The sequence below is a fragment of the Symphodus melops genome (genome assembly GCF_947650265.1).
Source record: "Symphodus melops genome assembly, chromosome: 17".
Classification (NCBI taxonomy): Eukaryota; Metazoa; Chordata; class Actinopteri; order Labriformes; family Labridae; genus Symphodus; species Symphodus melops.
In genome coordinates, this window is record NC_136707.1 from 18,403,626 (window position 1) to 18,418,956 (window position 15,331).

General features: G+C 43.4%; 1 protein-coding gene across 6 annotated transcripts in view; it reads left to right on the plus strand.

The window, feature by feature from the left end:
- Positions 1 to 384: 384 nt before the first annotated feature.
- The window catches only part of bahcc1a (BAH domain and coiled-coil containing 1a), a 62,696-nt gene continuing 47,749 nt past the window's right edge, over positions 385 to 15,331 (plus strand). For 4 of the 6 annotated variants that reach the window (XM_079366050.1, XM_079366055.1, XM_079366053.1 and 1 more), the window contains exons 1-2: positions 385 to 769; positions 3,877 to 4,203. In XM_079366050.1, coding sequence (XP_079222176.1) covers positions 4,032 to 4,203 — 172 coding nt within the window. In that variant the 5' untranslated portion in view covers positions 385 to 769; positions 3,877 to 4,031. Of the gene's footprint in view, positions 770 to 1,386; positions 1,859 to 2,645; positions 3,656 to 3,876; positions 4,204 to 15,331 lie in introns of those variants that run through there. The other 2 variants (XM_079366051.1, XM_079366052.1) reach the window with 2 other exon arrangements.

Consider the following 15,331-nt stretch of genomic DNA (forward strand, 5'->3'; position numbering starts at 1 on the left):
TTTTTATGACACTGTATGTACCTAATTCTTTTTAATGTTTTATGTATTAAGGCTTTAAGCGCATGGTGAGTTTACTAAAGGCTAGTTAGATGAGATAGTCCTGAATCTCTTTCATCCACTCATTATTTCTATAGACCTATACATGGCTGGAGTTTACTGTAGCTTTGAAGTAGGCCTTTGCATAAATTCAATCACAATCTGGCAATGGAATTATTCCCTTTTTAATATGTAGATGACTATGACCTCCTCCTGTACTTTAACAACCTGCTCTGCATTCTAATGTGAGCTCAGGCTGTACTGAGCTTCATTGTGGTCGATTTGGACCATCCTGTGCTTTAAATCTGGCGCTTTTCACTCTGTTTAGCATTGCCAGTCACCACACCATTGGCCTCTCCTGACGGCCAATCAGAACCTCTCGGATCTTCGGGCGGGCGGCACGAGCTCATTAACATGCAGGTATCCGACCAATGGGAGGACGTGTTTACCCTGCCCCGAGACGCGAGGTACGCAGTTGCACCGGGAGAGAAACCGCTGCTCGGAGATCCGAGCCGCGATCCAGCCAGGCCGGAAGCCGTAGTCCCACAGCTTCTATAGACTGAAGCAGAAGGCTCATGCTCAGCCTCAGATGGAAATATTGTAGGATTTCACTCTAGCCACATGGTTTATTTCATATTTTGATTTTAAATGGGCGTCGCACTTGGCCTTACTCCTTCCCTCCCTGTGTTTTGTGATTTTATTATTTATTGTTATGCAAGGATTTAACATACCAGTAAGTAGTAATTTTATATACTTTATTTTCTATTGAATGAAACAATTTTAGGGCCTGTTAGTAGGTGTAAAAAGACAGAGTCTGAGATTTAGTACAAAATGTTATAGGCTATATGACATGCCTTTCATTATACACAGTATACTGCTATCATTTACAAATGAAAAATAAATGTAGGAAATAGAATATTCTATGTGGAATAAGTCGGAGTTTAAGCTCATGCATTGAACTGACAAAATATATATATTAGGCTCCGATATATGTATTTCTCTTATTTGTAATCAGCAGTAGCCGATTTATATTAGCTGGCTATGTAAGGCTTTTATTATTGATAAACATCATTCATTTGTAGGGAGAAAAGATAAGGTACGATTTTGACTTCTCGCGCCTTTCTGTGAGTAGATAAAATATTAAACTGTACATCGTTCACTTCATTTCTCCTGATTTTTTCTTTTCTAAAATTATCCGTCCTTACTTTTTCAAGAAAGTCCACATTAAGGCCTTTATTGAACAATTTTCTCAGATCAAGATGCATGTGATAAACTGTCCGAATTAATGTACATCGTTATTACATTGTGTTTAGGATGAAAAGTATGAATACAATCTGTTTGCACTAAAATTCAAGGGTAGAGTCAGCGTTTTTAGAGGGAGGGGAGAGATGTTGATTTTCGCCCCGGCCGAGGTGCACTCCCTGCCGGCCAGCTCAGTCACGTAGGACCGCCTGTAGTTGGATCCCGATCGGACCAACACAGCTTTATGTGAATTATCATCTGCGTTTCTGCTTTTGATTGGATCCTGCATATGAAATTGACGGCTGCTAAATGAATTGCACCATGGGCGTCGATTATTTGAAGGGTTTTAATAATTATAGCGTGTATTTGTTAAGGGGATCTGCACATTCTCGGCGTAAAGAAAACATCGATGGGTGTTTTACGCAGCTGCAATTTATTTCAAATTAATGAACATTTCGAACATTTACACGACAACGGTCTCTTCGGCCTCATGTAGCCTTTATGAGGATTTTTTAAATTATTATTCTGAGGATGAGTGGACGTAGAGTGAGCTGAATGCAACAGCATGGCGAGGGGGAAGGTAGGCTAATGGCTGCCTGCAAACCACTTTCTCAGTGTGGAGACAAAGGCAGTCCACCTCCTGACGGGCAGCCATTCACCTTGGATCCTCCACAGTCCCCAAATTGAAGGCTTTAGTTATAATGCCTGCTATAGCAAGGCTTCTTACACATTTCAACGTATTGAAGCCACATGCATGCACACACACTATATATTTTAAGAAGTCTGGGTTGAATTGATTTTGTTCCAGAGAGCTCCGTGGAAGGATTTTATTGTTGTGGATGAACTGAATTGGAGGCTATAGGCTGTTACAGGCTACATGTGGAGATAACTGAGCTGACAAAGAAGATAAATTGCCGGTGCATTCATCAACATTTATATAAAATATTGTTTTAATTTAATTTAATTTTTATGGAAATTATACTGTTATCCCCTTTTGAGAAAATCTTACCCCAAATAGAGAAGACATCATTCAAACTCGTACACATGGCCTGTAAGAAATTTCCATCATGCAGAATTTATTTATTTGGATCTATAAAAATTAAGCTGCCTTCTGTTTGCCTGCTGTATGTTTAATTACTCAGTCATCATCGACGCACAAGAATGGGCTGGCACGTTTAGATGACTGTTGTAAAGACAAAGGCATATTTTGTTTTACTGTGAAATTACGTTTTATTTTATTAATTGAAAAATAACTGTTGTATAGCAGGGGATGTAGCATATAATGTTTTTACTACTACATTTGATTACCTGACCTGAAATAGGTCAAGGTAGATGAAGACAGTGAGAGTGCAGTTATTCACGTGCACTCACACACTCAGAATAGTGTGCGCGCATGTGCGAGTACGCAAACACTATGACACTACACACATGCGCGCGTGCGTGCACAGACACACACATACACACACTCGGAAAAACGTAGAGGAGTCCATGTCTTTCTGGAGCTCATACATCCCTGTTTTAATTACATGATTATTTTAAACATCAAGCCTCCTGCTTTGTGGTTTAGTTAGTAACTTTAGAGATTAGAATTCCAGGTTAATTTTTCCCCAGGCTCCTCACATTGATGGATGCAAGGCGCATTTTCATTTATTTCGACATATTTATGGGATTTATAGGCTATTTTCGTGTCTGCAGTGGATGCAAAATAAAATATTTTAAGAATGTTTTGCTTACCCCCCCTGTATTAAGTCAATGAAGTGCAATTGGGGGAAAGAGTGAGGTGTTGCCTAATGAGAGCTGGATGAAGGTTGTGGAAGCAGAAACAACGCCTGTATCAATCGGAGACAATAGGACGAGCAGGAGAATGCAGGCAGCGTTGTTCACCTTGAGATGTAGGCTGAGCAGGCTTCCATCATGGCAACACACCCAAACAGGACAACACACTTGCTTCATGAACGGGAATTGTAGGATTTTTGCATGGTTGCAGCAATCACTATTTGATAAATATAGCCCTATTGATTGCATATTAATGTAATTACCGAGGTTTTGGGAGAGAGAAAGAGAATGACAGCTGGCAACTGCTGACGTGGTAGGCTACTTGAGTTAAATGTTTGGTTAAAATATGATACCAGTATTAAATAGAAATTGATATTTAGAGGGCTAAAATGTGCCATCTGCTGTTTGTGTAAGTGTGTGTGTGTGTGTGTGTGTGTGTGTGTGTGCAATATGAAGTGCTCCTCTCTATATGATGCATGCAGGCCTATATCCTAGGCTGATCAATAGAGCTGAATGTGAGCTGGGCTCAGTGGGCTTTCGGATGCCTCGCTGCCCGTACCTATACGGACTGACTTATTTTGCACCCTCAGTTTTGGCACAGGTAGGAAAATGAGATTTCAGCTCTGTGTAAATGACATTTTGGCATGACAAACGTGTCACAACAAAATATACTGGAGCTGCACTAATGATTTTTTTTTTTGATAGTCGACATATATATTCAGGCTACACCGCACTGTCAGTAATTTTGCTTCGTGTTATTTTTAATCGAGCTTTTTCATTTGTCTTGATAATGAACGTTGCTTTGGTTTTCTCCTCTGGCAGAAAAGATGATCGGGGGCTGCTACGTTTTTGGCTGGGGAAGCCTTCGACCGACTGAATGCAACACCTAGATCTGACGGAAAGGATTATTATATGGGTTGCATTTGATTTTCCTGACCTGCCCTATCCGGATTTCGGATTACTCAACATTCCTCGGAATGGAAGGACGGGATTTCGCTGCTCCGGCGCACCTCCTCTCAGAGCGGGGCGCCCTGGTGCACCGAGCCGCCTCTCGGATCGCTCCCTCGGGCCACAGCTCTGTGCAGCACGCCGGTCACTTCCCGCCGGGGAAATATTACCCCTCGCACATACCAATGGCTCCCCACTCAGGTTAGTCAAACATATACGAACGCTTTGTCACACAACAATGTAGAGCCAGCGATATGTTGTTTGTTCCAATAGCTACATACATTTATGTCAGTGCTGTCTGTTGTTTTAAACGCTCATGTCCTGATGTTGCGCCATAAAGCCTGTTCATTTATCAGCGTGAATTCACGCCTGCATTTCAAGTGAAGCACAAAGCTGATTATTTTTTTTGCACAAAAGGGAATTTACTTTGAATAAACGGTTGCTGAGCTCAGGTGTGGCTGTTGACATAGTTTCACTATTCAAATATCAGCTAATAAATCAGGTGAAATTTGATTTACACAACTCTTGCAGCAAGGAATTTTGATTAAGCTGAATCAACATAAAATATCTCAAAGGTAATAAAGGCTTCATAGTTAAACAAATAGCCAATTGATAAGTTAGGTAAATGCCATGGTATTTAAATATGGCATTTAAGATCTGTTTTAGTTTGCACATAGGGAGTTGGGCGCTGCATGGTTTCTTATTGGCTCATGGAGCTGAATCGGAAATAGGATCTCGTCACTCCACGTTAAATTGATAAGTGTCAAACTAGAGCCATTGCTTAACCAAAATCCTAGGGCCATTCAAAGCCATAAGCAAGAGAAGAAGGGAGCTGGATCAGCAGGTCTGAATGGTTTACATATGAACGTTGCACTACCAGCAATAGTAAATACTCCTTCTATATTGGGTTTTAAAGTGTCAGGGTGCAAATGTGTTCAGCACAGGCATCAGGTTTAGCAAGTGACTTGGGTGTCTTGTGTATCAAAATGTGCACATTTGAAAACATGAGAACACACATTTGTGCCAGTTACCTCATGGAGTACAGGGTCATCTTTGAACAGTTGAAATCTATGGAGTAAAATGTCACAAGACACCCTTGAAGAGTAGGAAACCATGGTGATGCGTTCAATGTTTGCAGACCCTTTGTCTAATTGTGTATTCATAGACGTTTTATACAAAATATTTGGTTTCTACTAATTGGTATTAAGGAAGATATATAAGAAAATATCCAGAACATTATAACAAACTGGATCATAACACACTGTTGTTGCTTCTTATTTTTGTCCACCCCTGTTAAACAAAAGAAATGTAAATAAGTCACAACAGAGGCGTATTGATTGCATCAAACAGTTACACTTCTGAGGCAGTTTGCTTTGAAAATATGGTAATGTTGCTTCTAAAAAACATGTTATGATGCAGCAGCGGTGGAATCTAGGGTCACTGCAAGGCAAGGAATATGTATGCCTTTAAAGTTATTTAACGTGACGCCTAAAAAAGAGCTCAAACTGAATTCTACTGTGGGCGCAGTGTAGGTGGTTGATGGAGGTTGTTAAATACAGTATCAAAGTTAAAATGTTTTTTTTTCCAATCAATTTGTTTATTTATTTATTTATATTTTTCTATATCAAATTAAGCCTTTTTACTTCAAGCTGTATTTTGGCTGTTTAATCAAATATTTCTTAATTTCTTTTGTTTATAACGATTCTGAATTCATTTGCAAAATCATGCTAAACATGAGGTATAATTAGCCATTCAGAAGAATTCATGGGCGCCGTTCACCATTCATCTCTCACCATTCATGTTTGCTTTTGGCAGTACTCACACACACACACACACACACACACACACACACACACACTCACACACTCACACAATGCCTGCGTCCACATGTTTTTTTTTTTTTCTTATAGATGTTTTGTAGAGAGCATGAAGGCTAATGCTGGCTACAGGGTACAGGTGCCCCCCCCCAACAGATTTGGTCTTTCTTTTGTAGTATTGTGCTGCACCAACAAGAAGACCTACCCTCCAAATGTCATCATCGTTCAATGTGCAGTACAGGTGGTGTATTGTTCTCCGTTGGCTTGTCAGTAACGTGTGTGTGTGCGGCTGGAGAGAAGTCGATCTAATATCCTCAAGATTTGGGAATTGACTTCATTCTTATGCATTTCAGGCATTTTATTAAATCAACACAGGAGAATAATTTCATATGAGTTTATGGTTTATCTAAATCCCCTCCAGGCACAGTTCAAATTATTTTGTTATTGTGTTCTGCTGATGTACAACCCTTGATTTATTATGTTAATAATATTTGAAAATGTCAAGCATGATATAATGCAAATAAATGGGCAAGATGTCAAGAAGAAGCCAACAATTATTCATGGTATACACACTGGAAGGTTTTTTTTATCAAAGCAGCACAATTTGAAAATGTATTTTCTATTTATAAAAAAAGAGAAGATTTTCTTCCTTTTAAAATACATAACCTGAATTTTCTGGAGCAAAAATAACTTTTTAATTTATGTATTTTTCTTCAGTAATTTTTGATGACAGGTAACTCTTAATGAATTCTTTCTCTTTATTCTCTTTTCAGTCAGTTCACCCGAATGAATACAGGCCAGTCACACCATGTAAGAACAGTCAAACGATTACGTCTTGTGTGACCAAACTGGTCCCAGACTGTTGTTCTCCCTGACAGGTCAGGTCATTAGTGTCCCCTCAAGTGTCCTCGTATGCTAGCAACATTAGCACAACTGAGAATGTTGTTTGCTGAGTGTGTTGGATCCCCTTCAGTTTCTCTGCGCTTTCCCCCTGGGGACTAACTTGCACACTGGTTCACATGAATACTTTACAAAGAGCATGAATATTTCAGGGTTGATGTAAAAATGCATTCAGAGGCAGGTTTCTGATGTGGCTCCTCTGACTTTGCAGAGGTATTTATTGGGAGTGCTCTCTTCACCCTCTTCTGCTTAAAAAAGGGTAACAGCGTTTGTGACACCCTCCCTTGGCATTGTTCCTCATCGGGGTTACAGAATTTCAGAGAACATTTCCTTTATTTTTCTTTCACATACTGGCGAGTTTGTTTCAATAAGGCAAGAACACACTCCTGCTTTCTTGCCCAGCGAACCATGTTAACATAGAACTGGTAGACATTCTGTCAGGGTGCATTTGCTGCTGTCCATCTTCACCTACTACAAGCAGTCATTTGTAATGCATGTCAGGTGGTCGATTTATAGTTTACACTGTGTTCAGGGAATGTGACATTGGGGCAACTTCTCTCTCTCTCTCTCTCTCTCTCTCTCTCTCTCTCTGTGCTTGCTGATACAGTGAGAAGCAGACCTGTTAACTCATCTAATGCAGCCTAATTCAGCCAATTCATTTACATGGTCTTTGAAATAGTAATTTTATGTTCTGCTGGCTCCGGCACAGTTGGGAGACAGACTCGACTTTGGCTGCGAGGCTGGGATTCAGATGTTGGATAGTGTCAAAGGAGGAGACGCTGTGGAGCTGTCTTTACTGCTGGCATTTATGGCTGGGGGCTCATCTTTCAGCCATATTGTTCTGATCAGTGTGCTTTTGCTGAGGTGTGGCTGTGTGAAAGCAGCAGGGGGCTTCAGAGGCTGTCCATGGCTGAGCTCTGCTCTAAACACCCCATGTAATCAAAGGTCATATTTGTGTCATCTCGCTCGCTCGCACTGCCTCCCCTTCCTTTACGTCTCCCTTTCCATTAGCTGTCCTCTCTCTCCTCCCCTCCGTTTCTCGGCCTCCTTTCTTTCCAGCAGGAAGACCCTTGTGTCTGGGAAGTGGTGGTCTTCCTGCCACCTCTGTTTTGGCTAACCCTCCCCTGCTCCGGGCCATTGTTGCAGACCCCAGCTTTGTGTGTTTTTTACGGCTGCTGTTAAAGATAAAAAACAGTCCCTTCCACCCCCTTTATTGTTTTCTGGTAGGATGTCCCTGTCATTCCCTTGGTTTTTATGTCCTTGCTGGATATCCGAGCAGCTTCCCCCTTCAAAGGTTAGCTCTGCTGTCTGCCTTCTCCCATTTTTTTCTCCAAAGGGGAATAAATAACTTTACTGAGACTTTTATTGAATGTCTCATTGCTGGAATATCCCATGGGTCTGTGGTTGTTAGGAAGACCCTTCAAAGACAAACACAGGTGTTCCGTGGATTTGGCAATGGGCTGCTTACAACCAGGGTCTTTAAAAGAATAAACCTCAGTGAGTGGATGGGGTTGTTTGTGGGAAGGGAGGCTTCTTCTTCTCCTCTGCCTTTTAACTCTCGTGTTGTGAGCACCCACTGTTTGTCCCCAGCTTCCCTTTGGCTTAACCTAACCCCCCCCCATCCTTGTTGACCCCAGACAAGAGCGGAGGCTGGAGTGTGTTGCGTGCTCAGTGTAATTATTTAGCAGAACAGCATCCAGCCATAACTGAAAGCCTGTGCCTGTCCTGTCTCTTTAAATTTGAACAAGTTTAGGGATTTGGTGAGAGAAATTCAAGACAGGAGCCTTGCCTGAGTGAAAAGAAAGCTGATATCTCAAATAACACATCTTAAATATTACATTAAAGGGCTGTTTGTATCCAGGAGCCACTGCTGTGGAAGTACAGTGACAGAATGTGGGTCTTAGGCCAAGTTGCATTTGGCTCGGGTCTTGTACACACTCTCCCTCTCTCTCTCTCTTTCTCTCTTTTGCTCCAGCTCTGCAAAACAGAGCAAGGACCTTGGTCTGCTGTCGGGCTCGTTTTGTGGACTGTTGTGAGATGACACGGTTCAGACCTGATGTCACAGGAGTTACCCTGAAGTGTGGAGGTGTCGCTTGGCATGGTACACCTGGCTGAAATAGCACCTTGCAGCATGCTGCCGCCATCTGTCACATGCCCCCCGACACTCCCACTGGAAACCAGAAAGACTTGCAAGGGCAGTAAACTGTCTCTAAAAGGATCAGTCCCCTGCATATTTTCAAACACCTTCCATACCTCTCGGTATGTTTCAAGTGGGTTCAGGCATCAGTATCATTAAAACTCTGGCAAACCCCAGACTTTCCCAGAAGGTTTCTTGTCACTGGTGGATCATCTTACAAGGTGTCCAATATCCAGACATAAAAAAAGACAAATAAAAAAAAACAACACTAAATAACAGCATCTGGAATTTTGTACTCTCAGGTAACTTTAGTGACAGTTCCTTTTTTATTTTTTCATTTTTTGCATTTCTTTATTCACCAGCAAAACTGTCCACATGAAGTGAAGGCTGAGAGTGAAAAAAAAAAGAGACAAAGAAAACAGGGTCTGACTACGCAAGAGGAATTCGACTATAGTTAGTGACCACGCTGCCTCAGAGACCGACTCTTCAAACAGACCGCCACCCACACTACAGTACTGTGTGGCATGGTGCCACAGAGCGCTTGCCTTGAGCATGGGGCGTGTACTCAGGACAAACACAAAAGAGACCCACGGGTGAGAGTGACGGCCAGGGTAATACCTTCCTGTATCGGATTTCAGGGCGCTGGATTTCAAAACCTCTTCATCTATTTTTACACCTAACTGTAGGAAGTGTGAAGTTGCATTACCAATCCAGCAATGCTATTAAAGTCTTTTGTTCACTTCCCATGACTGACTGACACACACACACACACACACACACACACACACACACACACACACACTGAAGCTAAACATACATAGTTGGACTGAAAATATATTGCTTTTAGATTGAATGGTCTGATACATTTGTCCAAAGTCAACTACTGCTGTTTTGTTTGTGATTTGTATCTTCTTCTTTTTTTGCTCTTTCTTTTTGTCTCTCTCTCTCTCCCCCTCGGTCTCCCTCCCTCTCCCAGTATCAGGCTGCCTCTCATCAGGCAGCCCCAGGCCCACCTAAGCGCATGGCAATATTGCATGTGACAGCTGTTAGACATTATTAACGGCTCAAGCAGAAAATCCAGATTACTTGTTTTTTAATTTAAATTTTATTATTGTAATCGGTCAGTGAAAAAGAACAAAAAAAGGGGCCGTTGCCCTATTGTTGTCAGCAGATTTGTGGTCAGTGACCATACTGCAGTGCACATGGGTGCGTATAAGAGTGCGGGGTTATGTTTGGGTGGGTGTTGGGGGTTTGCATGCATGTGTATGTGCGTGTGTGTGTGTGTGTGTGTGTGTGTGTGTGTGTGTGTGTGTGTGTGTGTGTGTGTGTGGTGATACTGGGCTTTTTTTTTTCCTCTCACCAGACACCCCCCTCTGGAGCCCAGGCACCCTGTGGTTGGCTGTGAGGCCTCGACAGGTGCACTGTTAACCCTCTAACGTCTGAGTCTGTCCCTGCTGAATCTGCGGAAAGTGATGAATTCATGCTGGTGATGCAGCTTGCCTCGCGGTGCCATTCCCCCCCCCCCTGCATTCTAACGCTTTGCTTATTCTAATGTTGTGCTTAAGTGCACATAAAACACAATTTTTCATCTGTCAGACCCGAGCTTTGCATTCTGGGTGAACGTCGGTTTCTTCAGAATTCTGCACAGAAGACTTTATAGGGTTAGTTAAAGCTCCAACATATTGTTAATGAATTATTTTTTTGTGTTATGTATCGTATATTGTGAGCTTCCCTTTTACAAATAGCTCACTATAATCCTGAGACATAGATATTAAAGAAAGGACTGAAACACATGAAAAAACACGGGCTGAGATTGAGTGACCGTCGGTTGAACACCGTCGGCATATACCAACAATAAGGTACTTTGCTTATTGTATGCAGAGATTTTCCATTAAATATGCATGCCTCTCAAAGATGTGTCAGCCTTTTTGTAAGGAAACAAAGATTAGCATCAGGAATTCCATTTTAATAAGTCTCTTGGGACCAACCAAACAGCTGCCTAGTCTTCAGTCCAAAGACTTGTTGCTCTCTCTCTCTCTCCCTTTCCCTTTTCTATCTCTCTCTCTATTTGCATGGATCTCTTGCGTTCCTTCTGACATTGATTACAACAAAATTCCTGCGTATTCCCTCCCCTCCTGGTTTTTGTCAAATCACTTGTTTTACACCATAAATTCTTCCGTGTCTTCACGTTCTCTCTTTGGTGATCCATGTCCATACTCTGATAGTTCCTCCCTTGCAGTCCCCTCTACTTTACATTTGCTGTCCCAGATGTGTCTTATTCTGCCCTTCGCCTACTTCTGCAGTTTCTGTGTCCCCTCTGCCTGCTGTGGCCACTAGGCTACACTGCATCCTCTCTCTCTCTCATACTGTATGTGTCCTGAGGATCTGGGGCAAATGACTGGCTCCTCAGCAACAGATGTGTGTTTGTCTGCTGGTGCTGCATGCATTAGCTTTCCCTGCTTGCCATGCACGGCCACTGACCTCCCCTCTGGTGAAGGGCAGGGGGGTAGGGAAGGGAGTGAGTTTGTGTGTAGCACCAGAGAGGGACAGCGATGGAGAGGAAGAAAAAGAGAGGAGAGCGACAGCGAGAGTAGATGCACACTGTCACATGCTGTCATACACTTACTGGTGCATTGCAAGCATGTGCACACAAAGGCACACACAGACACGTGCACACTAGCGCGCACGCTCGAGTCTTACGCACTCACACATCTCACTTCCCAGGAGGCCATGAGGCCAGTGGGACAGAGCAAGCTTGAGAGTCTGGTTCGTCTGTTTACATCTAATTATAGAAACAGGACTATTTCTGCAACCACTGCTCCAGCTTTTTTTATATTCGTACAAGAGGGGGAGAGGGAGGGAAGTGAGAGCGAGCAGAAAAACAAAGCTTTGACAGCCTTTTCTCACAATGGTGAGCGGTTATCTCATCCCCTCAGTGCAGCTACAGTCTGCAGGCACTCTGTACAGTACAACAGGAGACAGAGGGGGAGGGGGACGTGTCTTGTATCGTATAAGCCCTCTCATCCTCATCTAATGCATGAATGTGCAAATTTATGGGAAGCACGCAATAGCAAACATAACCCTGTACTTTCTCTGTAGCCTCACGGATACATTCAGTTGACAATCAACACGACAAACAGAGAATAATTTCTTCACCCCCGCCCTGTGGACCCTCACTTGGACCTGGCAGAAAAGGCTGTCCATCACAGCAGTCAAAACAAAAGAAAGAAAGAGTTCATATCGAGGATTAGTCTTGTTTAAAATGTATCTAGTAGCAAAGAGGCATGGCTAGTGCAGTAGTTAATCCTCAAGCTTGGTGGCTGATATCCAGCTGAGTGGCTGTCGTTAGCCAGGGGGGCCTGGAGGGGAGAAGCTGTCAGGGAGACGCAGTGCTGCCTGTCGGCTCGCCCGGGGTTGCCAGGTGAGAGCCAGATCAGGGCGGGGTTGGGCCTGTGGGTCTCGGCCAGACAGGTTGCAGCCTCTTGCAGGTGCTTTCATAAAGAGCCCCCAAGGCGGCTTGCATAGCCCGCTGGATGCAACCTGAGCCAGGTGTTCCCCATCCCCCAACCAAATACATAACCACTACATAATGGAAATGTGCGCTTGAATTCACCCCTACCGCCACCACCCACGCCACCTCTTTTATTCGGAGACATGGCAGGTAAATTAATTGGCTGTGAGTATGTAACTTATATGCCGAGATAAAGGTGCGCTGTCTGGCCAAGGCGTAGCGTAACGGCCGTAATGATAGCTCCATTGTGTTGATGTTGAGGGGGGTAGTTAGCGGCACAGTAAGCGGGGCCTTTGCTGGAGGGCTGGATAGTCTCTGATTAATAGTGGGGAATGCTTTGAAGTGACACCCAAGTGCACCGACTCATAGGCTAATAGCAGTACCATCAGTATAGAGTGCGCTCCCTCTCCCTCAGTCTTCATTAGCTAACGTTTCCCCAGCACTATCTTGCCATCATCCCCTTACACGCCCGCCTCATCTTCAGAGAGCTTTTAGGAGCTTTGTGTTTTTTTTTTTTTTTTGTGCTATTGTTTAATGATTTCACTGTCATTTCTTTCTGTCTTGGTCTGAAAAGAGGAGAATTCTTTTTTTTTTCTTGAAGGCAGCAGGAGAGGGAAGGCACAGAGTAGAGGCCTTTACTCTCGGAGCTCAGTCACATAGGTGAACTGTGGCACAGCCTAAAGACTCGTGGGATTGATGCTGCACAAGTGGGACATGGCTCGGGACTATTCCCAGGATCCATTTTGATTTCCCATACTGACAGACGAGCTACAGCTGTGAGTGTGTGTGTGTGTGTTGAGGAGGCAGAGAGGCAGGGTTGGGTCTGTCAGCTGTTGGAGTAAAGTAAACTATTAGCAGAGGGAGAAGGCTGTGTTTCCAGTTAAGAATTAGAACCACTTCTAATTGCAGTGAGGTTGGGCTATGATTACATGCTGGCTAATACACTGACAGACCTCTCACTTGGCTGGCTCTGAGAACGCTGCTGAAATGGCTGAATGCCTTTTGGTTATACAGCATAATGGGAGGGTGTGTGGACGCACGTGTGACTGTGTGTGTGTGTGTGTGTTTGCTATGTGTGGGCGGCTGCCTGTGTGTATCTGTGATTAATCCTGCTTTTCAGACTTTTTTTTTTCCCTCAGTGTTTGGCAAAAAAAAAAAATGTGAGTGATGCATTTTGCTTGCATCCTTGTGTGTGTTTTCTGTGTGATCTGCTTGTTTCTTCAGTGCCTGTCGTTGTTTGTAGTGGAAGCAACTTGTCTTTCCAAATCAAAACTCAGCTGGTGTAAGAAGTGTGTTTTTTGAGTTTTTGTGTGGGGAATACATGTGTTGTGTGTGTGTGTGTGTTTGTGTTTGTACACATGTGTTTTATTTGTGTGTGTGTGTGTGTGTGTGTGTGTGTGTGTGTGTGTGTGTTATGCCCACACAGAAGACCAATCAAAGGGGCTATGTGATGGAGAGATTGTATAAAAGGAGTGAGAGAGGAAACAGAGTGGCAGGCAGCTGAGAGGGCAGCATGTGGGGGTGGACGGGGGGCTGATGCAGGTGCCTAATTCTGCCTCAGCCCTGGGCGTTTTATATTCCATCCATCTCTCTCTCTCTCTGTACTCCACTTCTGCAAGGGGCTGTCGTGGTATGTAGTAAATCCACCTGCTTCAATTAAAACGCTGATCCGCCAATATATGTGATAGTTATCACAACTGTAACACACAGATGGATTTATACAGCATTATACTGTCAGTCTGTTACATCATTAATTGGTAGAGAATTTCAAGGAGCTGTGTACATTTTTCACCTCATCATTTTAATCACTTTTTTTTTTTGCAGAACAGCTTGTTCTCAGATTTGCAGGCGGCTACGTTTTCAAGAAGCTATGGTTTACTTTTTTTTTTTGCGAAAGTGCTGTTAATCACATTCCCAGCGAATCAGGTGACAGTTACGGGAGTGCATCTGTTGTTTCTCCATCAGGACCTCAGGCCGGTGTTATCTTGCTCTCTCTCTCTCTCTCTCTCTCTCTCTCTTTCTTTTTTTTTTTTTTTCCTTTTTTTTTTTTACTGGATAGAAACACTGCTGATAATATCTTTGGGGCTGTGTGTGTGTGTGTGGGGGGGGGGGGGGGGGGGGGGGTTGTGATGTCATGGAGAAATTCCAGCGCATTAACAGGAATACTGCTGTGTTCATCTCTGCTGATTAGTTAAGATGATTGTAATGGATCATATGTAAACTGGAATATTGACTGTTGAAACAATTACAACACACCTATATGAGGGATTTTTAGAGGTCAGTACAAGACTTAGGTTGCTGAGGGATCATAAATGGGCTTTGGGTGTGCACATGTGGATTCGTGGGCGGTTTATGCAGGAAATGTGCTCGATTTATTTAGTTCATGTGAACAATCTGTACTTCCCTTGCTTGATTGGGTGACTGACTGGTGAAGTATGTGGAGAGAACTGGTCATCTTCCTTATACGAGCGCTCCAGACCAGAGTCCTGTGTGGAAACTGGATGGATCAATACCACTGGCATGGCGGGGGTGGACTAAACTATGCAGCTGTGTGGGAAGGAGATGATGGTTTGTGTACTGGAACATGTGACGGTGTTGCAGATGTCTGTTATTTCAGTGGAAGAGTTGCGTTTAAGCTGTATGAGCTCTGCAATGTATGTAAATGTGTGTAACCCCGTTTGACAGATCTTCTTACAGTATGTGGAGCTGCTTTGAGGATCGATAGCGACACACTGTCTGCACAAGCACACACACGAACACATAACATACACACCCTTTTACGCTCACTGTCTCATCTGTCAGTTGACAGTCTTCTCCAGCTCTGTGGGCTCTCTTTCCAGCCAAGCAGATGGTGCACATTCAGAATGAAAGCAGATCCTAAGTCCTTTTGGATCTCCATCAATCCGACAGTCTCTGGGACCGTCCTGTGAGGGGCTCGAGTTTCTCAGCACTGACTGAGCCTTC